General features: G+C 41.1%; 1 protein-coding gene across 1 annotated transcript; it reads left to right on the top strand.

Annotated features, from left to right (window-relative positions):
• The first annotated feature begins 4,191 nt into the window (after nt 1-4,191).
• PWP1 (PWP1 homolog, endonuclein) lies at nt 4,192-24,674 on the top strand. Its single transcript, XM_005893694.3, has 15 exons — nt 4,192-4,411; nt 6,538-6,596; nt 6,734-6,918; nt 8,459-8,544; nt 8,642-8,738; nt 10,304-10,414; nt 11,232-11,362; nt 12,004-12,065; nt 15,696-15,792; nt 16,468-16,529; nt 19,288-19,399; nt 21,355-21,445; nt 21,543-21,664; nt 23,415-23,520; nt 24,327-24,674. The coding sequence occupies exons 1-15, from the start codon at nt 4,340-4,342 to the stop codon at nt 24,434-24,436; spliced, it is 1,503 nt and encodes a 500-aa protein (XP_005893756.2). The 5' UTR covers nt 4,192-4,339; the 3' UTR covers nt 24,437-24,674.
• Nucleotides 24,675-27,312: the final 2,638 nt, after the last annotated feature.

Below are 27,312 nucleotides of genomic sequence, written 5' to 3'. Positions count from 1 at the left end.
CTGGATCCAGCTCAGGTCTGAAGCCATTGCATCCTTGAGTCGTCAGAGTATGTAAATTCCATTTCTTGCCCAAGTCAATTAGAGTTTGATTATCTGTCACTTGCATCTGGAAGAGTTCTGACAGATAAATGAATGAATGAAAAATCTACCAGAAAACTTGAGGCATAGAGGAAAAGATTCTGTGCTAAAAGTCAGGATGGTATGCTGCTGTTTACTAATTATGTGACTCTAGGCAAGTTGCCTGATGTCTGTGGACTTCAGTTTAGAACTCTGATAATCATTCACTTGGGACTTCCCCGGTGGTTCAATGGTAAAGAAGCTGCCTGCAATGCAGGATACCTGGGTTCGATCCCTGGGTTGGGAAGATCCCCTGGAGGAGGAAATGGCAACCCACTCCAGGATTCTTGCCTGGAGAATCCCCATAGACAGAGGAGCCTGGCAGGCTATAGTCCATGGGGTCCAAAGAGTTGGACATGACTGAAGCAACTGAGCAAGCCAGCAAATCATTCATTGATTCAACAAATATTAACAGCATTTATTGTGCCAGGCACCATGCTAGGTATTGATTGGCTCTACTGTAGTAACAAAGCCCTGATGGTTCCTATTTTCATGAAAATGAAAAGTTCAGTTCTAGAAAAAATAAAATTGATTGTGTCATGGCAAAATCTGTTTGAAGTAGAAGTCTCTAGCACTTAGCAACTGGTAGCTATTATCCTTCCACTCCTTGTCAGGTAACTAATATTGTAGGGTTAGCTATAGAAGGGGCAAGAAGTAGAGCCTAGTGTAATGGGTGTAGGGGTACCATGCACTTCACTTCCTTCTCTGGCTTAGGACCAATCAGAAATCATGTTTATGAGCCTAATTATACCCAGCACTGAGCTAAAAGGTGTAATGACAGCCTTGCATGGGCTTGAGTCCAATCTTCTGGGCCTTTTAGCTCTAAGAATAGCCAACATGCTACCAAGTGTATTTTGTTCTGGCCTCTGGCAAAGAGGCTTTTCTGAGTTAAATATGCTCACCAGTGTTCCCAAGAATCAAGCTTAGAAACGGAACTACTTAAGCATGATCTCTTTCAATTCTTGTTATAAGGAACTAATAATGCCAAACTGCAGTTGGATTTTCAATCCTAAAGGGAATTCACAGCTTGGGTTGAAGTGGCAAAATGTCAGATCTAAAACCAGTAAAAAAAAAAAAATGTCAGTTCAGCAGGCCCAAGGTAGCTAGAGCCATACTCTACCTTCTATTCTTTATTTACTCATTTAACAAATACTTATCAAATACCCACTCTGAACCAGCACCATCATGGAGCAGCAGCTGTCTCATGATAGGGCAGCCCCAGAGTGAATGAATCCAGAGGCAACTACTCAAATATGAGCCCACTCTTGCATACCAGGTGTGTACACCTAAGCACAGCCAGATGTTAATAAGTCAGTCTTTACTAATAAATCAGCTCATGTGCTCTGGTCTAAATATAGCCCAGGTTCTTGCCTGTTCCCATAATTATTGCTGCATTTTAAAATGACCTCAAAGCTTAGTAGTTGGGTACTGAATGCTACTGAACTGTACACTTAAAAATGGTTAAAATGGTAAATTTTATAGTATATTTAACCACAATAAATTATGGAAGGATTAAAAAAAAAACTTAAGGGTTTGAAGCAAACATTTAACTACGCTCACAGATTCAGGGGAGAGGGGTCAGAATCGGGGGCAAGGCACAGTGGGGAGGGCTCATCTCTGCTCCACAAGGTCTGGGTCTCAGGTGGAAAAACTCAAAGGCTGAGAGGAGGGGTTAGTGTCTGTGTGCTGAAACCATCTGAAGGCTCTTTCATTTCTGTGTCTGGCTTGACTCAAAATCTAGGACTGTCTACTGGGGCACCCACATGTGGCCTCTCCATGTGGTTTGGCTTCCTCACAACACAGTGGCCTCAGGGTAGTCAGACTTTTTATATGGCAGCTCAGAACTCCAAACATAAGTGTCTCATGGGGGGAGAAAAGGCAGAACTTGCATCCTATTTATGACCTAACCTTGGAACTTCTGGCATGCTGTATATTGGTCAAACCAGTCATAAGCCTATCCAAACTCAAGGCTGGGGTGGGTAGAGCTAGACCCCAGGTTTTCATGGGGGAGCATCAAGAACACATAGTGGGAAAACACGTCTGAAGGAACATATTGTTGCAGTCATTTCTGAAAAACTACAGCCTGTCATACCACCTTTGAAAATGGGCCAAAAGTAGGGCCCTTTCCTGGTGATCCAGCAGCTAAGACTCTGTGCACCCAATGCAGGAAGCCTGGGTTCAATCCCTGGTCAGTGAACTTGATCCCACATTCTGCAACTAAGTGTTCGAATGCAACTAAAAATCCCACGTGTCACAACCAGGACCAGGCACAGCCAGATAAGTAAATAAATATAAATAAAAGTTTTGGGTTTTTTAATAAAATGGACCAAAAGCAAAGAAGCTACAGAGGAATCGGTTTAGAGAAACAGTCCTGTTAGAGATGAACACATACTCAGCCTACCCTAGGGATTAGCAGTTCACGCCTGAGAGGATCTCTCCCCAGGCTGGGCAAGTTCCAAGGGGATCCAGCTGAGTGTACAGAGTTGCTGGTGTCTAGTTGTAGTTCTGCCAGTCCCTAACTGAGTGTGATCTCATGGTAGTAAGGCTAGTAATTCATTGCTGAATTTCCTCACCTTTAAAATAGACGGGGAGTTCCCTGTTGACCTAGGGGTTAGGATTCGGGGCTTTCACTCCTGCAGCCAGGGTTCAATCCCTGGTCAGGGAACTGAGATGCTGCAAGGCACATGGTGCAGCCAAAATATTGGAAAAAATTAAATGGAGGTAATTTTTCATCATGTTTAATCAATATTGTTGCAAAACCAAGCAAACTATAGTATGTGAGGAAAATGTGTTGCAAACTGCCCACAAATTGACCCCATATGTGGACAGCCCATTCTGACAATAAAAATGGGGCAGAGCATATGCTGCCGGTTTTCTTTGCCACCACTCTCTCCATAGCAATCACCCTCCTGTTTTGCTTGCCAGTCTCAGATGTAGGGAAGAGAGATGAAAACTCAGAGAGGGCAAGTGACCAAGACAGGGTCACACAGCCAAGAAAATCAGCTCTTGAAAATATCTACCTACCTGATGACTGTCCTGCCAGTTTTTCCCCAGCACACAGCCTCATTTCTGCTCCCCACCCTGAACTAGTCTCACGGTGCATTGAAGGTCAGCAGCTCCAGAAGCCCATCATGATTTAATTCTTGTAGAGGTAGATGGCAAGTGTCCATAGTGTGTGAAAGTGTTAGTTGGTCAGTCGTGTCTCTCTGCAACCCCATGGACTGTAGCCCACCAGGCTCCTCTGTTCATGGGATTTTCCAGGCAAGAATACTGGAGTGGGTTGCCATTTCCTCCTCTAGGGGATCTTCCCAACCCAGGGATCAGACCCAGGTCTCTCGAATGGTAGGCAGATTCTTTACTGTCTGAGCCACCAGGGAAGCAAGTGCCCATGGTAAGTGCCAATTTGTAGTTGACAGTATCCTAGCTACTTGCTAGCTGTGTGGCCTTGGGAAGGATAGTATTCCCCCTAAGATCTCCCACAAAGGGTTAAGAAGTTACCAAGTTTACATAAGGCACTTAAAATGGTGCCTCCTGTATATATCAAGCACTCTGTGTTTGCTGCTGCTACAACCACTACCTTGTACTTAGTACATAAGTAACATGCAAGAATGTAATGAAATGTAATGGCTGAACTATCTCCTCGAAATAATTCATTTAGAATTCCCTGGTCATCCTGTGTAAGGCTGGGGCTTTCACTGCTCTGCTGAGCTTGGGGAACCAAGATTCCACAAGCCCTACCGCCTGGCCAGAGAAGGAAAAAAAAAAAAAAAGTTCATTTTGGAGAAAGCTTTTAAAAACAAACCTAAAACCTCTACCATTGTCAGCTCTGAGAATATGGAGGCAAAATAAAGGTTGGTGTAAATCTGGCTCTGACCTTTACAGTTCCAATTTATTTATTCATTACTCCCACGAAGCCCGCAGACATCGTCACGGATGTCTTGTAAAACCCATTCACACCACCGTACACCGCAGTCTAGCCCTCGTGGACTCCTAACCCCGCTGCCTCGGATACCAAATCTTTCCCCACCCCTTTCCCGTTCGCCGCTTTCGAATGACGTCAGAAGCGGGCGCCGACCCCTGAGGACCAGGTGGCCGGCGCCTGCGCTCTTCCCCAAGCTGCGGCCGGGAGGCCTTCACGGAGCTTGCTGGCCGAAGGGCGGAGGGGGTTTCCAGACCCGCCGGGGCCAAGTCTGTAGCGTGAGGCGTCGCTGCGCCGAGGACCATGAACCGCAGCCGCCAGGTGACGTGCGTGGCTTGGGTCCGCTGCGGCGTGGCCAAAGAGACGCCAGACAAGGTGAGGCCCGGTCGCTCCGTGGTATAGGGGGAGCAGCCTCTCTGCAGCATCCTGGGTCAGCGCCGCCTGGGAACCTGGACCCGGAACGCGCGGCCCTGGCGCCGCTGGTGGGAATGACGTGGGGTGGGGCCGGCTGTGGCCTGTTTGTCGTGGCTAGGGCTGTGGTTACGAGGGTCTGGGACTCCTGGCCCTTTGGGCCCCGCCTCCTCGCCGTCCCTTCCCACCCGAGCCCGACCCACCCCACACCCCGCGATTCGCACGCATGTGGACCTCGTGGAAGGAGGAGGGATGGTGCTTGCTGAGAACTTCCATCGAGACCTCTTGACGACGCCACATAGTCTCCCATCACCCTAGTGCGTTTTCAGGCAAACCGGGAAAAGGGGTGAAACTCCACTTTCCCCTCCTCCCCTCGGCGGGGAGGAATGAACTGGATGAAAACCGTGGTGTAGAAAAACTGGTGTGGAGACTACGGTGTCGTGAGCTCGAGAATTGAATTAGGAGTTCTCGCAGTAGTGCAAATGAAGTGTTGATGAGGCCGCGGGCGGTGGGGTAGAGGTAAACGGTGACACTTTATGAAGGGGAAAAGCCTACAAGAGAGACTGAGTCTGTAGCCGAGGAGATTACCTACGTTATTCAACAGATACTTAACGAAGTGCTTTCTCGTTCCCAGTATTGTTCAGGGTCCTGGGATAGGCATGAACAAAACAGGATAAGTCCCTCCCTGCCTTTATGGAGTTGACATGTGCATATATAATACTTTGTCAGTGGGAATAAATGTTAAGGAAAAAAACGGGCGGGGTAGTGTTTGTTTCAGGTTATTGAGCCAGTTCCACCAGGACATAGACTGTTTTATTCTCCAGTTTCCCCAGCATTTGGCACATGGTAGGCATTCAGTGTGGCGCTAATGGTAAAGAACCCACCTGCCAATGCAGGAGACGTAAGAGAGGCGGGTTCTATCCCTGGGTGGGAAGATCCCCCTGGAGGGCATGGCAACCCACTCCAGTATTCTTGCCTAGAGAATCCCATGAACATAGGAGTCTGGCAGAGGACAGTCCATCCGATTGCAAAGAGTCGGACACGACTGAGCATGCATATAGAATGGGGACAGGAAATAATATATTAAAAATTATTGAAGGAAGCAAGAGTTGTTAAAAGGGGACCAGAGACTTCAAATACTTGAGGACACTGATTTCCAAATATGTCCACACATTGAAACCACCTGGGGAGCTTCGAAAACTACCAGCTCCCAGGTATTGTGATTTATTTAGTTTGGAGTATAGTCTGAGATTAAAGAGTCCTTCAGGTGATTCTAATGTGAGACAGATTTGGGAACCATTGCATAAGAGTTTGTAGGAAGAAGAAATTGGATTTGTTCTACAAAGTCCCAGAAAGAGAAATTAGAAAAATAAGTATCTCCTAATTAAAATTTTAAGACCCTTTAGTTTCTGGATAGAAATCCTATCCAATAGGATTTCTATATTATTAAAGGCATTTTGGTACAAACTGGGTGATTGATTGGTTCATCATCTATCAAGAATGGTGGAACACAGTAACCAGGAGCTTACAGTTTGGCACTAAAGAGGATGACCAGTTTTGAACCGGATGTCCAAGTGGAGAGTCTTATAGACAGTCAGAAAAATGAAACTGCAGTGTAGGGATAGAGCAAGGAAAGTTTGGAGTAATCCATTCAGAGAGAATGAGCTTTGCAAGGTGTTGACAGCACAGTGAGTGAATACTTGGCAGTGATACCAGGGAACAGAGTGGGGGATGAAGGCAAAAGTGGTTTGTTTAGGAATATCCACAGGGAACATGGGGAGAAATGGCCAACGAGCGGAGGTAATCAGAAGAAAATGAGATGAGCTATCCTAGAAGGCAGTTTATACAAGTCCATCTTTTTTAAAAAAAAGTCTGGAGAGAACATGATTTTTTAACAGTTCTGGGTGAGGAGGGATCTTAATTTATAAGGACATGTCAGAAGTCCATTTATATTAAATTTAGAGACTTTGGATTGATATTTTGAATGTCTCTTAAAACCATATTTTAGATTAATTTGCAATCTTTTTAATTCAGAGACTTAAAAATGGTTTCCTTAAATATATCATAATGAAATGTTTGCTCTCTTATAGGTAGAACTTAGTAAAGAAGAAGTGAAACGTCTCATTGCTGAAGCAAAGGAAAAATTACAGTAAGTTTGGGGATGTTGATTCCTGTAGTCAAGTCTAGATGAACTGTAAATCCTAAACAGTGATAACAGGGTGGTCTTATTATTGAACAGTGTCTTTTGGCTGATCTTTTTACTACTTCTTTTTTTCTGTGGCGTAGAGAAGAAGGTGGCAGTGATGAAGAGGAAACGGGCAATCCTTCAGAGGATGGCATGCAGAGTGCACGTACCCAGGCCCGACCACGGGAGCCCCTGGAGGATGGCGACCCAGAAGATGACAGGACGCTGGATGATGACGAGCTGGCTGAGTACGACTTGGATAAATATGACGAGGAAGGCAACCCAGGTTAGAATTTAGTCACTTACACTGGTTTTTATTCCAAGCTCAGTGCATTAGATCATGTTACTAGGGTTCCAAAGCTTTACTCTGAAATCCCGTTGTCCTTTATGTCAGTCAGATAATCTGGGTCAAGGCTCAAGGCAGACAGCATGTTTCCTAAACTGGTTTAAAAAAATCAGTTCAACCCACTTATCTAAGATCTAAAATACAAAACAAAAAAATAGTATTGTATATTTTATTGCAAGTAGTGGTTAATCTGTAATTCGTTTTTCTTTATCTGCAATTATGAGAGAGAAATTATTACCTCCATTTTACAGAAAAAATACTGGCTTACAGAGATGAAATAACTTTACCAGTGTCACACAGCTGGTGAATAATGGAGCTGAGGTTTGAATATCCTCTGACTCTAAAACCTTCATGCTTTTCAGTGTACTTCCTCAGATGCAGAGGATACTTTTTTTCCATTGGACTCTGGGTTGTAGGCCCCGCTCTGGGTTGCTTCCATCCTGTTAGGACAGAGTACCATTGAAATACGGAGAAGGAAGAGCTAATCAGCCCAGAGAAAAGCCATTCAGACACTGCTTCCTCATACACTCCATTCCCTGCTGACTCTGTCTGCCTTGTCCCATAGAAATTCCCGTCTGTTACCTGTCAGATGTTTAAGGCCTAGGAGCCCTGCCTCCTTTAAGGAGCTTCTCCTGGAAATTGAGAGTACCTTCCTTCTCCTGAGTTTTCTGTTACTCGGGGTCCACTCTGTCAGCTTTGTAGGCATGCCCTGAAAGAATGCCACTTTGAGGTAGACTTGGTGTAAAGGGTAGTAGCTCCTCTTTCAGATTCACTGGGCAAGTTAGCCTGTCAGCAATTATGAGATATCTTGCAATAAAGAAGCGCACTTAACTGTATGAGGCTCATCAGTTTACAGTTTTCTTTGACCAGGCAACACTTAATGTGTTGATACCAGTGTTTTAGGGACCTGTTTCTTTCCAGGTCTACAAGGCCACCTCTCTGTAGCACTTTTGAATGATTACAAGGAGCAAGCTAGAGGATCTGAGTAGAGTTCTGATATTTTCTAAAAGGGAGTTTCTTGGTTTGAGTTGATTCTTGTATTGGAAGAGTGTATATTTCAAGACTATTAGATGTGCATTCCAGGGCCAAAAGTAAATGGCTTTTAAATTCCTATTTATTATTATCTACTATTTCCTTTCCCAATTATAAATGATTCAGTTATGAAATAGACAGTAGGGTCTAAGTTTAAAGATGGGATGTGTGTGTGTATTTGACTCACTCAGTTGTGTCCAGCTCTTTGAGACCCCATGGACTGTAGCCTGCTTGGCTCCTCTGTGCATGGAATTCTTCAGGGAAGAATACTGGAGTGGGAAGCCATTTCTGTCTCCAGGGGATCTTCCTGACCCAGGGATCAAACCCAGGTCTCCTGCATTGCAGGCAGATTCTTTACTGTCTGAGCCACCAGGGAAGCCCATGTCTTAGGAAGAATGCTTTAGTCAAAAGGACTGGCTTATTCATTTCATTGTATGAATTCTTATAGATGCTGAAACTCTTGGTGAATCTCTCTTGGGTCTTACAGTCTATGGGAGTAATGATCAAGATCCTTACGTCACTCTGAAAGATACGGTAAATACCTATGTGGTTTTTCTAATTATCCTCAAGTGTTTGAAAAACCTTCCCAAATAGCTGAGTCTAATCAATGACTTTTCCTGTCTCCACTTAGGAGCAATATGAACGTGAAGATTTCTTGATTAAGCCCAGTGACAATCTCATAGTTTGTGGCAGAGCTGAACAGGACCAATGCAATTTAGAGGTTCATGGTAAGTGGAATACATCTCTTACTAAAAGGTTCTGTACTTAAGTGATATTAAAATAAACACCATAGTAACTACTATGGATTTCTAGGCACCAAGTCCTGTTGTATCTCATTTTAGTTGATTCTATTCATCTGTCTTAAAATTTTGAAGCTTAAAGAGATTATTAGGTTAATACCTTTTTTTAATAGGAAACACAGTTACATAGTATGAAAATTAAATCCCTTGGGCTTAATGTTTATTGGCACCTTCTAGATTACTCATACTCTATTTATTAACTTGGATTTTTTTACAGCCTTTAAGTTTGCCTATAGGAAGCCTATCAATTAGGCCATTTTTATCCCATGGCCCATTGTGATCTATTTATACAATCAAAAAGGCTTTAAATAGCAATTATTTCAATGTGAAGTTATTCTTCTAATTATCTTTGAACTTTTTACATATTTTAAACGTAAACCATATTGGTGGAATTTTTTAAAGACCAATTCCAGTTTCAAAAAATTGGAGCTATTACAGTTAGTCATCACTGATTTTTATACATTCTCATTTGAAAGTTTACACTAGTCATTCCTTTGAATCTTGTGAGTTATCACACAGGAGCTGAGAAGTTGAAGTAAAGTAATTGAATTCCTGTTTCATTCTAAGTTAGGTCATTAATGATATGCTTTATTTGGATTTGGTGTGAATCTCCAAGTTACGTGGTGTATCTCTTCAGGAATAATTTCAAAATTACTCTCTAAATCTGAATAATAAAAAGACATGGTCAAAAGAAGATTATGTTAAGGCTTCATTGTCATCTTTCTTTAAAATGTAAGCTGAGCACATTGACCATGGTTGAGGTTCTTACAGGACCACAAGCTGTTGCTTTTGAACACACATTCTCATCATAAAGTGATATGCCAGAACATTACATGGAATCAGCTAGTCCCAAGATCTACCCCAGATACCATGGTCTGAAGAATTTTTTAAAAATCCTTAGCTCATCTTAAATTGCTTCTTTCTAGTAAAAAGCATATTAGGGGAGAATTTCTGGTTACTTAGGCTCTCTGTTCATCAGTGTTTCATTATATAATTTTTAAGATTTCTTACTGATTTTAATAATATTAAAGAAGCAATTTTTGATAAGCATTTAAATTTCTGAAACTATGAGTTATTTCTCTCCAGTACTGATTTGTTCTGACTTATTACCAAATAGATCTTTAAAAGATAAAATAGTGATGAAGCACTTCTAATGGAGACGTTATGAACGTTTTCTGTCCTTGGTGATCCAAAAGGTCAGACCGTTTTAGCCAGGGAACATGCAGATGGAGCATGCAGCCTGATGAAAATTCTCTGTCAGTGTTTCTGTTCCCCTTTGGGGCTCACCAGGTACTAGGAATATATTAGACATGAAAAACTTTTGCCTAGCAGTACCTACTTTGGAATTTCTTTAATGTCATCATTTTAAGTGTATTAAATGTATGACTTTGAGCAAGTGACTGCCATAGGTTTAAAAGGGAGTCTCTCTTCTTTTGAGTGGGATATGATTTCTTACTCTGATGTAATAAAATCTCTCTTCCCAATCTTTTCAGTTTATAATCAAGAAGAAGATTCTTTTTATGTCCACCATGATATCCTGTTGTCTGCATACCCTTTGAGTGTGGAATGGCTAAATTTTGATCCTAGCCCAGATGACTCAACTGGTAATTAGAAAACTTAAAAGATTGCTCAGTGGTTCTACTCCTGTGTGTTTTTCCTAGCTACACACGTCATCTATTTTGTATGAGTGTTGCCAGAATGGTTGATGTTTCATGAAGTTACATAGTTTTCAGACCACAGCCACTTAATTGCTTGGAGTCTGTATGTCTCCAGACTTTCAACGGGCTAAAGAGGTAGCTGCTCACTAGGCAGAAGGACAGGGCCTGGTGAGGGCTCAGAACTGTGAGGCCGTCTCCTGAAAACCCAGCATAAGCTGGCATGCTGTGTCCAGTGTCATCAGGTAGAGTTTAGTGCACGGCCCTTTTCAGAAAACATCAAGTAGAACCAGAATGAAGAGAGAATTGGAACCTTCGCTTAGTCCCTTTGGCACACTGTTCATTGCCCCATCACACGTAATAATTAGGGTAAAAATTGTTAACACACCTCACGTCTTGTTTGCAAAGCTTGTTCACATTCACGATCTAGGCAAATCCTCATCCTCACCACAGCCATGAAGGTAGGAAGGGTCTGTCATTGTATCAGTGAAGACCCTGGACCAGGAGACGGAGCCCTTGTTACTCACGCTGTGATCTGAGGACCAGAAGCACAGCACTGCAGCATCTGGGAGCCGGTTACAAATGCAGCTTTAAGGCCCACTCAAGACCTCTTGAAACAGTCTGCATTTTAACAACATCCAGGTGATGTACACGCACATGAAAGTTTGAGAGAACTTGCTCTAAGCCATGGCTCAGTCAGTCTGCAGTATAATGTATTTCATTAGAATTATTTTTTAAATCACAAATGTATCATTTCCTCTTGTAGGAAATTACATTGCTGTGGGAAACATGACCCCTGTTATTGAAGTGTGGGACCTGGATATAGTGGACTCTCTAGAGCCAGTCTTCACACTTGGAAGTAAGCTGTCAAAAAAGAAGAAAAAGAAAGGAAAGAAGGTAAACAAGCTAATAGATATTTAAACTCTAATGATAACTAGAAATAGGTTTGAGGGGGTGGGGGAACAGGGGCTGAGAACGTACAGTGTTTCAGCCAGACGGTTTTGGTGGAATAAGATAAGGCAGTTACAAAGTTACTGTAGTTTCTAGGTTCAAAAAGCCCATCCAAGGAAACATTGATTTCTGATTACATAAAACCTACACTGGCACATTATTCATCCTTGCACAAGACAAGTTACTCTTAGGTTATGAGCCTCCTTTATGTATAGTAGCTATTCACACTAATGTGCTGTTTTTGAACTTTTAAAATGTTTCTCTTTAGCCTTGAGTATGTTGAATTCTAAATATCCTTGTATTCCTATAGCTTTTAAAATTGTTACATTTTTGGTGAGGGAGAGATGGGTTGGGGGTTGATTTATAGAATTATAACAGGTTAAGAACTACTGTAGTTTCTTCCCTGTAAAGAACATTTATCATATCTCTGAAGTAAGAGGGAGACAAGGTGTTTCTTTCCCTAGATCTTGGAGCAAGTTTACTTAAGATCAGAATAATCTTAATGTTTTAAAGAATCTTTCAAATTAATAAACCAATTTTATTGGGGGTATGCTTTAATACCAAAAGTAATTAAACAATTATTACAGAATTCCTCAGCAGATGGGCATACAGATGCTGTCCTTGACCTTTCTTGGAATAAGCTGGTCAGGTAAGAAGAGATACTCTTTGAAGGCTTGCTAAAGACTAACCGCTGTGCTTTTTACCTCCCGCCTCCATTTACTCTCTCTGCACTGTGTTTCGCGTCCTTGTGTCCTTGCTTTCTTCTCTCTCCCTGCAGTACACATTGCTGGAGGCAGGAACGCCGCTGTCTGTATCCTTGCAACCCCCACCCCGCCTGCTGTCTCCTCACTTAGTAGATGCTCACTACATGTTTGGGGACCAAGGCCCTTCTTCCAGCACCGCTGGGAAAAGCAGCACGTGCTGCGGTCGCAGTTCCAGTGGTGCAGAGTCGTTACTGCACGGAAGACATGTTCTCACTTCATTTAGTTTTGACAACATCTTGTCCACATGTTCTTTTTTTGTAAAATATCATTTTAACCATGTTTAGGTATATAGTTTTTTGGACACAGTTTTTCTGGACATCTCACACATTGTTGTGCAACCATTACCACCATTCAACTCCAGAAGTTTTTCTGCTTCCAAAACTGAAACTATATGTCCAATAAACAGCAACTCCCCATTTCCTGCCCACCCACGTCTTAGTACCCAGCATTCTAGTTTCTATCTCTATGAGTTGACTCCTCCAGGTACCTCTTATAAGTGGAATCATAGTATTTGTCTTCTTGTGACTGGCTTATTTCACTTAGAAAAGGTTCATCCATGTTGTAGCATATAGCAGGATTTCCTTCCTTTTTAAGACCAAATGATACTCCATTGTACATATTTGCCATATTTTGTTTATCCATCTGTTATGGACACTACGAACAAAGCTAGTGGAGGTAATGGAATTCCAGTTGAGCTATTTCACATCCTGAAAGATGATGCTGTGAAAGTGCTGCACTCAATATGCCAGCAAATTTGGAAAACTCAGCAGTGGCCACAGGACTGGAAAGGGTCAGTTTTCATTCCAATCTCAAAGAAAGGCAGTGCCAAAGAATGCTCAAACTATCGCACAATTGCACTCATCTCACACACTAGTAAAATAATGCTCAAAATTCTCTAAGCCAGGATTCAGCAGTATGTGAACTGTCAACTTCCTGGTGTTCAAGCTGGTTTTAGAGAAAGCAGAGGAACCAGAGATCAAATTGCCAACATCCGCTAGATCATGGAAAAAGCAAGAGAGTTCCAGAAAAACGTCTATTTCTGCTTTATTGACTATGCCAAAGCCTTTGACTGTGTGGATCACAATCAACTGTGGAAAATTCTGAAAGAGATGGGAATACCAGACCACCTGACTTGCCTCTTGAGAAATTTGTATGCAGGTCAGGAAGCAACAGTTAGAACTGGACATGGAACAACAGACTGGTTCCAAATAGGAAAAGGAGTACGTCAAAGCTGTATACTGTCACCCTGTTTATTTAACTTATATGCAGAGTACATCATGAGAAACGCTGGGCTGGAAGAAGCACAAGCTGGAATCAAGATTGCCGGGAGAAATATCAATAACCTCACATATGCAAATGACACCACCCTTATGGCAGAAAGTGAAGAGGAACTAAAAAGCCTCTTGATGAAAGTGAAAAAGGAGAGTGACAAAGAAACGAAAATTATGGCATCTGGCCCCATCACTTCATGGGAAATAGATGGAGAAACCGTGGAAACAGTGTCAGACTTTATTTTTTGGGGCTCCAAAATCACTGAAGATGGTGACTGCAGCCATGAAATTAAAAGACACTTACTACTTGGAAGGAAAGTTATGACCAACCTAGATAGCATATTGCAAAGCAGAGACATTACTTTGCCAACAAAGGTCCATCTAGTCAAGGCTATGGTTTTTCTAGTGGTTGTGTATGGATGTGAGAGTTGGACTGTGAAGAAAGCTGAGCATTGAAGAATTGATGCTTTTAAACTGTGGTGTTGGAGAAGACTCTTGAGAGTCCCTTGGACTGCAAGGAGATCCAACCAGTCCATTCTGAAGGAGATCAGTCCTGGTGGTTCATTGGAAGGACTGATGCTGAAGCTCCAATACTTTGGCCACCTCATGTGAAGAGTTGACTCATTGGAAAAGACTCTGATGCTGGGAGGGATTGGGGGCAGGAGGAGAAGGGGACGACAGAGGATGAGATGGTTGGATGACATCACAGACTCGATGGAGGTGAGTTTGAGTGAACTCCGGGAGTTGGTGATGGACCTGGAGGCCTGGCGATGGGGTCGCAAAGAGTCAGACACGACTGAGTGACTGAACTAAACTGAATGGACACCTGGTCTGTTTCCACTTCTTGGCTCTTGTGAATAATGCTGGTGTTATTCACGTACATATAATAACATGGGTTTACATGTATCTGTTGGAGTCCCTCCTTTGAGTTCTTTTCAATATACAGCTAAAATTGCTGGAGCTGATGGTATTTCTAAATTTAACTTCTTGAAAAACCACCATACTGTTTTCTACAGCAGTTGCACCATTTACCTTCTAACCAGCAGTGCACAAGGGCTCCAGTTTCTCCACATCCTTTTGAACACTTGATACTTGCTGTTTTCGTTATTGTTGTCTTCGTAGTAGCCATCGTAACTGGTGTGAAGTGGTACCTCATTGTAGCTTTGGGTTGCATTTCCCTGGTGACTAGTGATGTCAGTCACCTTTTCAAGTACTTGTTGGCCATTGTATACCTTCTTTGGGGAAATGTCTATCCAAATCCTTCTGTCCATTTTTTTAGTTGTTTGGTTTTTTGCTGTCATAAATGAATGAAATGTGGTTTCCTTGGTGGCTCAGATGGTAAGGAATCCACCTGCAATGCAGGGGACCCAGGTTAGATCACTAAGTTGGGAAGATCCCCTTTGCTGTTAAGTTGTAGGAGTTCTTTATATATTCTGAAAATTAATCTCTTATGAGATTTGTGATTTGGCAGTATTTTCCCCCATTCAGTGGATTGACTTTAACTCTGTTACGTGTCCTTCAAAGCACAGAAGTTTTTCACTTTGATGTGGTGCAGTTCATTTTCACTTTTGTTGCTTATGCTTTTAGTGTAACAGCAAAGGAATCATTGGCAAATCCACTGTCACGAAGATTTTCCCCTTAAAGTTTTATAGTTTTAGCTCTTAGGTTTAAGTCTTTGATATATTTTGAGTTAATTTTTGTATACTCTGTAAGGTAAGAGTTCAACTTAATTCTTTTGCATGTCATCCATGTATTTTTTTATACTTATTATCTCAAAAGGGCCATTTTCCTAATAATACAGTTGGTTTGAGGGGCTATTGAGGCAAGGAAGGTAAGCATTGAGTACAACTTACTTAGAGGGGAAGAACAAACTTGAATACCCAAGACAGCTTTTTAAAAGCATTTCTGTTACACTGGACACTTCATAATTTGAGCATTCTTAGGAAGGTCCCAGAGTGCTAGCTTACTGAAGGATGTCCTGTCTTCTCATTTGTGTTTGGACCTCTACAGAGTTACAATTGTTTGGGCAAATGGACTTGAGAATGTTGTTTAGGTTAGTATTTCCCAAACTTAGCTGCAAATTGGAACCTCTGGGTAACCTCTCAGAATATTGAAAATCTTGCATTTCTTTTGTTAAGTTTACTCCTAGGTATTTTATTTTTTGGTAGAGTTATAAGCAGAATTCTTACATGTAATGCTCTTGATTTTTAAAAGATTACCTGATTTGTTTCCTCCCTTTCTCAGAAATGTGCTGGCCAGTGCATCAGCTGATAACACTGTTATTCTGTGGGATATGTCCTTGGGGAAGCCAGCAGCTAGCCTTGCCGTTCACACAGACAAGGTATGGTGATTTCGTGGATAAAGGGCATTCTAAAAAAGCTGGGACGTGTATGAAGTACAACAAATGATCCCAAACATTTATATATGACTTTTTGTGAATTACACAGTGCTTTGATGTGCTAGCCCACTGGATCTTCACAGGGCCTTTTGCGATAGTTATAATTATGATCCTCTTGAGCTTTGCAGAAATAGATGCAGAAAGGTAAAGTGACTAGGAACATCAGTGCTTTACAGCATTTTTACAGAGGCTCCTAGAAAGGGATGACAGGTTTCAGTCACTTAATGGAGTTAAAGAATTTTAACGGATGATACCGCAGAACCCAGGAATCTAATGTGCTAATTAATGCATGTTGTGAAACTTTGAGAACGTGTAGCGTTGCCCAGTAAGTTTGACCACTCCCCTATTTCTTCTGACTATACTTTAACATCTGAGGGACATATGTATTCTGCCTAGCACAATTTGGGGAATGCTGCATTGGGTCTTTTAAGTATCAGCCTTTATTTAGAAGTATGTTTTGTCCTTTTAATTATGTAATACATTTATGCTTCTTCATATAATACATTTCAAAGGAAAGAATTTGTAGGAACACTGCTAAGTTGATTCCCATCACGTATTAGGCAGTTTTACCAAAACCAAACAAACATTTATCTATTAATTTATGTTTCTTCCTCTTAGGTCCAGACTCTCCAGTTTCACCCATTTGAAGCACAGACTCTGATTTCTGGATCATATGATAAGTAAGAAAGCATTTTAGGAATTAATTGTTGTCTTTTTTCTTTTCCTCTTGAACTAATTCAGAAAGTATCAGTGTTCAGATAGAATTTACTTTTGCTTTTTTTTTTTTTTTAATTTAATTTTATTTTTAAACTTTACAATATTGTATTAGTTTTGCCAAAATATCGAAATGAATCCGCCACAGGTATACCCGCATTCCCCATCCTGAACCCTCTTCCCTCCTCCCTCTCCTCCCCTCCCTCTGGGTCGTCCCAGTGCACCAGCCCCAAGCATCCAGTACCGTGCACGAACCTGGACTGGCGACTCGTTTCATACATGATATTATATATGTTTCAATGCTATTCTCCCAAATCTCCCCACCCTCTCCCTCTCCCACAGAGTCCATAAGACTGAGCTATACATCAGTGTCTCTTTTGCTGTCTCGTACACAGGGTTATTGTTACCATCTTTCTAAATTCCATATATATGCGTTAGTATACTGTATTGGTGTTTTTCTTTCTGGCTTACTTCACTCTGAATAATAGGTTCCAGTTTCATCCATCTCATTAGAACTGATTCAAATATATTCTTTTTAATGGCTGAGTAATACTCCATTGTGTATATGTACCACAGCTTTCTTATCCATTCATCTGCTGATGGGCATCTAGGTTGCTTCCATGTCCTGGCTATTATAAACAGTGCTGCGATGAACATTGGGGTACACGTATCTCTTTCCCTTCTGGTTTCCTCAGTGTGTATGCCCAGCAGTGGGATTGCTGGATCATAAGGCAGTTCTAAAACTCCTAGGGGAGAACATAGGCAAAACACTCTCCGACATACATCACAGCAGGATCCTCTATGACCCACCTCCCAGAATATTGGAAATAAAAGCAAAAATAAACAAATGGGACCTAATTAAACTTAAAAGCTTCTGCACAACAAAGGAAACTATTAGCAAGGTGAAAAGGCAGCCTTCAGAATGGGAGAAAATAATAGCAAATGAAGCAACAGACAAACAACTAATCTCAAAAATATACAAGCAACTCCTACACCTCAACTCCAGAAAAATAAATGACCCAATCAAAAAATGGGCCAAAGAACTAAATAGACATTTCTCCAAAGAAGACATACAGATGGCTAACAAACACATGAAAAGATGCTCAACATCACTCATTATCAGAGAAATGCAAATCAAAACCACTATGAGGTACCATTTCACGCCAGTCAGAATGGCTGCGATCCAAAAGTCTACAAGCAATAAATGCTGGAGAGGGTGTGGAGAGAAGGGAACTCTCTTGCACTGTTGGTGGGAATGCAAACTAGAACAGCCACTATGGAGAACAGTGCGGAGATTCCCTAAAAAACTGGAAACAGATAGAATTTATTACTATGGCTTTTATGTGTTTAAATCTTTAGTAGTACTTATATGTCCTTTCAGCTTGATCCTCTTGGTCTGCAAGGGAATATGGTTCTGTTGTAATTCCCAACTACTCCTTCAGTTTTTAGAGGGTGTGTGAGTTAGACATTGCTCTGAAGCAAGCCATCTCAAAATTCAGTGTCTTAAGCGATGAATATTTGCTTCTTGACCTCTGCAAGGTTGAACTAATCGAGGCTAGATTCAACTGATAGCTCTACTAATCTTGACTTGTTTAGGCCCAGAGACTCTCCTGTTTTACATCCTTTTAAAACTAGCAGGCTAGTCCACGTACGTTGCCACAGCAAGGTCAGGAGTACAAGCAGAGACACCAAGGCCTCTTAGACATGGGCTCAGACCTACTACATATCTGTCTTACTGTAGGCCGAAACAGACATCACACGGAGTAGAAAATGAGATCTGCCTTTAGGGGAGGAACTCCTAGATCACTGACAGAGGGCATGGATGTGGGGAGAGATGAAGACCTGGACCACTGCAGTCATCACAGGGGGTTTCCAAATCACATGTGTGCTCTTTACAGATTGGAGATGGGAGAGGTAGCTAGTAAACACAGAAACTAAGATGCGGTCTTTTATTTTGTATCCTTGTCCTTTTGTAGTTGGGATTCATGCAAAACTACACAAGACTATTCATCTGTTCCCCCAACACAGTAACCTGCTTGTAGAGAGTAAATGTGATTGAGACGTGTTACCTGGCTTTCCTGATAGCTCAGTTGGTAAAGAATCCACCTGCAATGCAGGAGACCCTGGTTTGATTCCTGGGTTGGGAAGATCCACTGGAGAAGGGATAGGCTACCCACTCCAGTTTTCTTGGGCTTCCCTTGTGGCTCAGCTGGTAAAGAATCTGCCTACAATGCGGGAGCCTGGGGTTCGACCCCTGAGTTGGGAAGATCCCATGGAGAAGGGAAAGGCTACCTAGTTCAGTATTCTGGCCTAGAGAATTCCATGGACTGTATAGTCCATGGGGTCGTAAAGAGTTGGACACGACTGAGCAACTTTCACTTCACTTCATTCATCTGTTCCCCCAACACGGTAGCCTGCTTATAAAAAGTAAATGTGGCTAAGACTGGCTCTGAGCAGTATTGAGGAACGACAAATTAGAAATTGTCCTGTTCTTTGGGAAATAGGGACGATTCATCTTGAAAGTAGAGGATTCAATCTGGGGGAGGTCAAAGCCACTGTGACATCCGGAGCCACCAGTGTCTTCAAGTGACAGGACCAGAGTTCACCAATTAGTAAAAATCAATTCATCTGTTCTTTTAGAACCTTAAAATAGGCTGTAAATAATTGGATCTTGATTTCATGGTGGTGTTTATTGAACTCCTAACTTTGCCTGAACACGCCCAGGTCCGTGGCTCTGTATGACTGCCGGAGTCCGGAGGAGAGCCATCGAATGTGGCGTTTCAGTGGGCAGATTGAGAGAGTGACTTGGAATCACTTTTCACCTTGTCATTTTTTGGTAAGAATACGCATATTACTGTTTAATAGATTATTAATCACTTATTTTCTTTACTTCCATTATAGAAAAGCTTTTTCTATATCAGCAGTGTGAAGTATTTGCATTTGGGGTTTATTATTTTTTTTTAAAGATCCCTTTAACAAGAGAACAGTGAATTTACCACAAAAAAAAAATGGTAAACATGTAAATAATTTTGCTAATTTCCAACCATTCCAAAGCATGCCACATTTTTTGGTTGTAATAATTAGTTGATCATTGTAAAATTATTTTGTAATAGCATGACAAATACTAAGCAGGCACACATATTTTCTAGGTTATTTGCTAACATGGTTATCAGTACTAAAATCACAAAAATTCATTTTGTTTCCAGTGATTAAATCAGTTGAAGAAAATTTTCCTTTATTTAAATATTACTACTTAAATGGAGCTCCAGTGATGCTAATGCTAACATGTTTAATTAATATAGCACTTAATATACCTTCTCTGGTGGTCCAGACAGTAAAGAATTTGCCTGCAGTGTAGGAAACCCAGGTTCGATTCCTGAGTTGGGAAGATCCCGTGGAGAAGGAAATGGCAACCCACTCCAGTATTCTTGCCTGGAGAATTCCATGGACAGAGAAGCCTGGTGGGCTATAGTCCATAGGGTCACAAAGAGTCAGAAACGACTGAGTGACTTAACACTTACTTACTAATGTACCACTGTCTCCCAGATGGGAAGAAAGTTTATGATCATTTTATGAATACCCATAATATCTGCAGGAGAACAGTTTTCCATGTTGCATCCAAAGATGCCACTGATATTTAAGTTCATGGAAAAATAAAATCCCAGCTTTTATCCAGAAGAGAAGGTATCATGTATTTCCTAATTTTCCTAAAGCAAATATCTAGTGCTTTGTAAAAGAGGGACAGAATTCTTTGGGGGGAAAAAAAAAGCTTTCTTTGAATATGTGAAGTTTCAGTAAGGTTCCTGCAGTTGTGATTCTGGGGGCATATCATCTCAACCTTGTGCAGAGGCACATGCAGTTCCCAGCCTGAGCCACCTCAAGCCAGATTCCATCTTGCAGTTCTCTCAAGCGAAGTCCCAGTTACATTTGAATGCTGGCTTTCAGCAGGCAGGCGCGCACATTTCCTAGCTTATGTGCTGCCAAATGGTTATCGGTCCTTAAATCACAAATATTTAAGGAAATGGAAAGTAATCAAAATAAAATGGTATACTCCATTCCTCAAGTCTCAAAAGATGAAATGCCCCTCCTTTTCCTTTTTTGTGCCCATTATAGCCCCACCTATAAAACTGCATCAGTTGTCCCTTTTTTTGCCACTCTTGCCTGACTCTTGCCCTTGGCCTGTATATAGGCTCAAGTCTGTCTCCCATCAGAGACCAGGTCTGTCTCTTACTCCCTTCAAAGTTTTCTCTTCCTTTCTTGAAAGTGGAACTGTAATCTGCCTTTCAGTCCTTTTCTAATTAAACCTCTTTGCCAAAATACTGACAGCATTGTTACTTTCTTTAGAAGCCCTGCTTCCTTGGGTTGTTATTTTCTCCTCCCTCTTTGATTCTGACTTCTGTGAGCTCCTCCTCAGCCTTTACCCTAAGTGGTGTGCTCTCCAGGTCTCTGTCCTTAACACGGTGCTCTAAATTCTGCACTCACAGAGCAAATCCCTTCTCTTCTCATGGATGTAACTTCTGCCTCTGTGCCGCCATATTTCTGACCCCAGTCTGTATCAACTACCATTGCTCCATACTCATATCCAACTGCCTAATAGACATGTCAGCTAAACTAGTCCTTGTAAGAGCCAACTCAGTGTTCCACAAGTGAATTCTTTATGTCCATGTTAATTTTTAATAAGTGTCTCAGGTATGTCAGATCCATAGATGATTTTCACAAGGATTTATACTATTTACCCATTGCTAAATTTTATTGTCATGTAACATTGCTGTGCTCTTTTACTCTTTCCAGGCCAGTACAGATGATGGCTTTGTATATAATTTGGATGCACGTTCAGATAAGCCAATTTTTACACTTAACGCACACAATGATGAAATTTCTGGTGAGCAAGAATATGGTTTCTTTCATTTCTATTAACCTATGATGAAGTAAATTTATTTCAAAGTGAGAGTCCCTGAACAAGTCTTATCTTCCTCTAGGTCTTGATCTAAGCAGTCAAATCAAGGGCTGTCTTGTGACTGCATCAGCAGACAAGTATGTGAAGATCTGGGACATATTAGGAGACAGGCCAAGTCTGGTTCACTCTCGGGATATGAAAATGGTAAGAATACTTGTGGGCATCTTGGTTCTTTCTGTTTCTGATCTATTGTTTTTCTCTAGGAATCCCTGCACAAAAGAATATGGATTTGTTGGCAAGTTAATCTGGGGCTTAGTCAACTTCTGGAAGTTTTCTAATTTAGGGCAGTTTGGGGAGAAATCAATGACTGTCTGCTTCCTTTTCCAACTTTCATGATTAACAAATGCTTGTGGAAAACCAGGATGAGGAGGAGGTGGTCTTCTAGGACAGAAGTGGAATGGCTACAATTTTTTTTATCAACTTTACATTGGAGTATGGTTGATGAACAATGTTATTGCGGGTGTCAGCAAAGTGATTCAGTTATACTTACACATGTATCTATTCTTTTTCAAGTTATTTTCCCATTAAGATTGTTACATAATATTAAGCTGACTTCCCTGTGCATTACAGTAGGTCCTTGTTGGTTATCCATTTAAATACAGCAGTGTGCACGTCACTTCCTAACTCCCACCCCCGCCCCCATTCCCTGCTGGTAACTGTATGCTCCAGTTTTTTAACCTTAAAATCAAGCCCATCTCTGAAAATCATGAACCTTTTGGGTACCACAGCTGTTGAGGTCAGTTTATCACCTACATCTTTGTATAACTATTTAAATAGTTCTTACTATACTGAAATTACTACATAGTAGTAAAAGTTTTAGAAATGATTAGAATTCAACAATTCATCAAATATTTATTGAACATATAGTGTATACCAGGCATCATAAAAATTCAACTGTAGACATAGAACACTATACAGCTGTTTAAAACTGTATACATGAATGTTTGTATTTTAAAATGTGGGTAGCTAGTTTTGTAAAGCATTTTTTTCAAGTATTTATCTTAATTGGAGGATAATTACTTTACAATATTGTGATGGTTTTTGCCGTATATCAGTATGAATTGGCCATAGGTATACATGCCCCCTGATCCTGAACGTCCCTCCCCACCCTACAGAGCAGTTTTTATAGTAGTATCCGATGCATATATTTTAAGTACTTAAGTGTTGAATGCTTATATGTAAATCTAGAAGACCCTATCCCAAAACATGAACAGCTGATTATCTCAGTTATTTTTATACTTCTTGTTTATATTTTCTATGATGCATGTAGGCTTCCCTCACAGCTCAGTTGGTAAAGAATCTGCTTGCAATGCAGGAGACCCTGGTTCGATTTCTGGATCAGGAAGATTCCCTGGAGAAGGGATAGGCTAGCCATTCCAGTCTTCTTGGGCTTCCCTTGTGGCTCAGCTGGTAAAAAATCTGCCTGCAATGCCGGAGACCTGGGTTCAGTCCCTGAGTTGGGAAGATCCCCTGGAGAAGGGAAAGGCTATGATGCATGTGTTATCTAGTAACAAAAAATTACTTTTTATTATCTAGTAATAAAAAATAAAACATTAAACTTTTAAATGATTGTACTATAGCATTATAACTTAAAAAGGAGAATTAGTTTCTGGGAGTATTAAGCAGATTAGATTTACTAGGAAATCCCTGTTAGATGATAATAGCGATGTGAGCCTGAGTGGTCAGAACTGCACCCATTCTCACAGAGATAATCCCGCCAACTTGACTGTGAAGTACCTTTACAGGTGCCCCAAGGAGATTCTGGTGGGTTGGTTTTCAGTGACATTCAATCGTAGGGTCTTGTAGACAGCAGTAGGGAATCGACAGGAGTAGGAAATCGAGATTAGCACTTTCTGGGAAGACTGAAATCACTGACTTTGTATTCTCTTCTCAGGGAGTTCTCTTCTGTTCTTCCTGTTGCCCTGATTTGCCATTTATTTATGCTTTTGGAGGTCAGAAGGAAGGGCTTCGGGTCTGGGATATAAGCACAGTCTCTTCAGGTAAGAATCTTCATTTTCTGCTTTTTCTGGATAAGTTCTGTAGGAGCTAACATAGAATGTGTAGCTTGAATACATCAAGGAGATAGCAAAGGCAGATCCAGTGTTCATCGTCCAGTACAGTCAGCTTAGGAAACAGACAAGATCAAATTGTAATTTGGAAATGTTCATATTCACAAATAAGCTTGTCTTCATACTTTAATTTTAAAATATCTATGACAAAATTTGAATTTTAAAAGTGAAAGATTTTATTGGAAAGCTGGAAGGGTATATAGCATGATCTCCCCTCCCATATTCCCAAAATCCAGCTTTCCTGAAGGGGCCAGGTTCCCTTGTACTACTTTGATGTAATTTGGAATGCTGTAGCCCCACTCTGATTCCTGAATCTTCAATTCCCTGAAGAAAACAAGTCCCAAATCCAAAACAGTTCTATTGTGGTCATGATACAGAGAAAGATGAAGGCAGGAAATAATCAGAAATAAGTATAATAAGGAAAAGACAGAGTCACTGTCATGAGGGATTGGGCATTTGTTATCAAGGTGGATTCAATAAATCTAGCACAAGGTAAAAAAAATAAAATAAAAAAAAATAGACCAGTATAAAACAGTTAATCTCATTCAGAACATTTTAGACTTTGAGTTGGTTACTTTCCTATTTATAAAGCGCTAAACATGTTTTTCAAAACAAAATCTCCCACCACAGGGCAGAGAACCTCATTGTTCATTTCTGCATTTTAGTCTCTTTTTTTATATTATAGGTTCTCAATTTTCTGATCTGGTAGTTGCTTAACCATTTATTTTATGTTTTAGTAAATGAAGCATTTGGAAGACGAGAGAGGCTTGTTCTCGGCAATGCAAGAACTTCGTCTATTAGTGGCCCCTTTGGGAACAGGAGCTCAGAAACACCAATGGAGTCTTAATGAAGATCATACAGTTTCCTGTTTTATTTATCCTAACTCAGTTTTTAAAAGCTGGCCTAAAGATGCTCCCTGTGTAGCTGCAGCCATCAAAATGACGGAACCAAAACTGCCCGACATTCCTCCTTGCAGCTACGGTGGCAGCACAAACGGGGCTGGTCTTTGTGCTTAGCTTTCAAGCGTGTGGTATACAGGGCTCCACTTGCATTCTTGAAAGGAATAATAAAAAGGTTTTTAGAAATTCATTCCTTAAATGTGCCATCTGTCACAGGTAGTCTAGGATGTAAAATAAGTAATACTTCATGGAATTTTAAAAGGAGAAAATCCTGTAATCTTAAGAGATGGGTAAACCTAGGCCTTGGGAAGGTGGTGATCAGGCCAAGAATCCAGAGTAGACCATGAATAGAGGTAGGTCCATGGGGGACTACACTTTTCCTGACCAACTGTTCTCCAGTGAATGCTCAGGTTTAGAAGTCTTAGTGCTGCTCGTCTATAGGTGGCATGCCTTTTCTGTCCACAGCATGGTATTGTTACCAAACAAAAGAGATATAGTGATAAAGGGCTCAGTCCACAAGTGGATATAATATTTGTAAATAAAGCAAATGGTAAGAGACTCATTAGACCAAATGGACTCAGATAATACATAGAATATTCCATCCAAAAGCAACAGAATACACAGATCATAGGATGTTACACCACAAAAACAAGTCAATAAATTTAAAATCTTATAAAACATTGAAATCAGTTACAAGAAAAAAATTGGAAAATTTTACAAATGTGGAGATTAAACAACTAATGTGTCAGAAGAAATCGAGCAATGAAAATGAAAATACAACATATCATAATTTATGGGCTACAGCAAGAGTAGTTAAGGAAAGTTCCTAGCAATAAATGCCTACAATCAAGAAAAAAAATTTCAAACCACCTCACTTTACATCTCAAGGAACTAGAAAAAAAAAAAAAAAGCCCAAACTTAGTAAAAGGAAGGGAAAAGGTCAACATGGGAAAGGAAATAGAGACCAAAAAAACAATAGAAAAAATATAAAAAAATGAAACCAAGAGCTGTTTTCTTGGAAAGGTAAAACTGACCAACCTTTATTGACTCAGTAAGGAAAAAAGAGATAAGGACTTAGAACTGAAGGGAAAATGTTATATACCTTGATACCCCAGAAATACACAGGTTAATAAGAGACTTCTATGAGCAACTGTGTACCAACAAATACCAAGACTGAATCATGAAGAAATAGAAAATCTGAACATACCAATTACTAGTAAGAATGTTGAATCACTAATCAAAAACCTCCCACCGAAGTCCAGGACCAGATGGCTTCACTGGTGAATTATGTATACTAAACAAGTTAAATTTTAAACCAATCCTCAGATCAGATCAGTCGCTCAGTTGTGTCCGACTCTGCAACCCCGTGAATCGCAGCACGCTAGGCCTCCCTGTCCATCACCAACTCCCAGAGTTCACTGAGACTCACGTCCCTCGAGTCAGTGATGCCATCCAGCCATATCATCCTCTGTCGTCCCCTCCTCTTGCCCCCAATCCCTCCCAGCATCAGAGTCTTTTCCAATGAGTCAACTCTTCGCATGAGATGGCCAAAGTACTGGAGTTTCAGCTTTAGCATCATTCCTTCCAAAGAAATCCCAGGGCTGGTCTCCTTCAGAATGGACTGGTTGGATCTCCTTGCAATCCAAGGGACTCTCAAGAATCTTCTCCAACACCACAGTTCAAAAGCATCAATTCTTCGGCGCTCAGCCTTCTTCACAGTCCAACTCTCACATCCATACATAACCACAGGAAAAACCATAGCCTTGACTAGACGAACCTTTGTTGGCAAAGTAATGTCTCTGCTTTTGAATATGCTATCTAGGTTGGTCATAACTTTCTTTCCAAGGAGTAAGCGTCTTTTAATTTCATGGCTGCAGTCACCATCTGCAGTGATTTTGGAGCCCAGAAAAATAAAGTCTGACACTGTTTCCCCATCTATTTCCCATGAAGTGATGGGACCGGATGCCATAATCTTCGTTTTCTGAATGTTGAGCTTTAAGCCAACTTTTTCACTCTCCACTTTCACTTTCATCAAGAGGCTTTTGAGTTCCTCTTCACTTTCTGCCATAAGGGTGGTGTCATCTGCATATCTGAGGTTATTGATATTTCTCCTGGCAATCTTGATTCCAGCTTGTGTTTCTTCCAGTCCAGCGTTTCTCATGATGTACTCTGTATATAAGTTAAATAAACAGGGTGACAATATACAGCTTTGATGTACTCCTTTTCCTATTTGGAACCAGTCTGTTGTTCCATGTCCAGTTCTAACTGTTGCTTCCTGACCTGCATACAGGTTTCTCAAGAGGCAGGTCAGGTGGTCTGGTATTCCCATCTCTTTCAGAATTTTCCACAGTTGATTGTGATCCACACAGTCAAAGGCTTTGGCATAGTCAATAAAGCAGAAATAGATGTTTTTCTGGAACTCTCTTGCTTTTTCTGTGATCCAGTGGATGTTGGCAATTTGATCTCTGGTACCTCTGCCTTTTCTAAAACCAGCTTGAACATCAGGAAGTTCATGGTTCACATATAGCTGAAGCCTGGCTTGGAGAATTTTGAGCATTACTAGCGTGTGAGATGAGTGCAATTGTGCGGTAGTTTGAGCATTCTTTGGCATTGCCTTTCTTTGGGATTGGAACGAAAACTGACCTTTTCCAGTCCTGTGGCCACTGCTGAGTTTTCCAAATTTGCTGGCATATTGAGTGCAGTACTTTCAGGATTTGGAATAGCTCAACTGGAATTCTATCACCTCCACTAGCTTTGTTCGTAGTGATGCTTTCTAAGGCCCACTTGACTTCACATTGCAGGATGTCTGGCTCTAGGTCAGTGA

The sequence above is a fragment of the Bos mutus genome, chromosome 5 (genome assembly GCF_027580195.1).
Source record: "Bos mutus isolate GX-2022 chromosome 5, NWIPB_WYAK_1.1, whole genome shotgun sequence".
Lineage (NCBI taxonomy): Eukaryota > Metazoa > Chordata > Mammalia > Artiodactyla > Bovidae > Bos > Bos mutus.
Note: the sequence above shows the minus strand (reverse complement) of the source record. Positions and strands in the feature narration are given on the sequence as shown.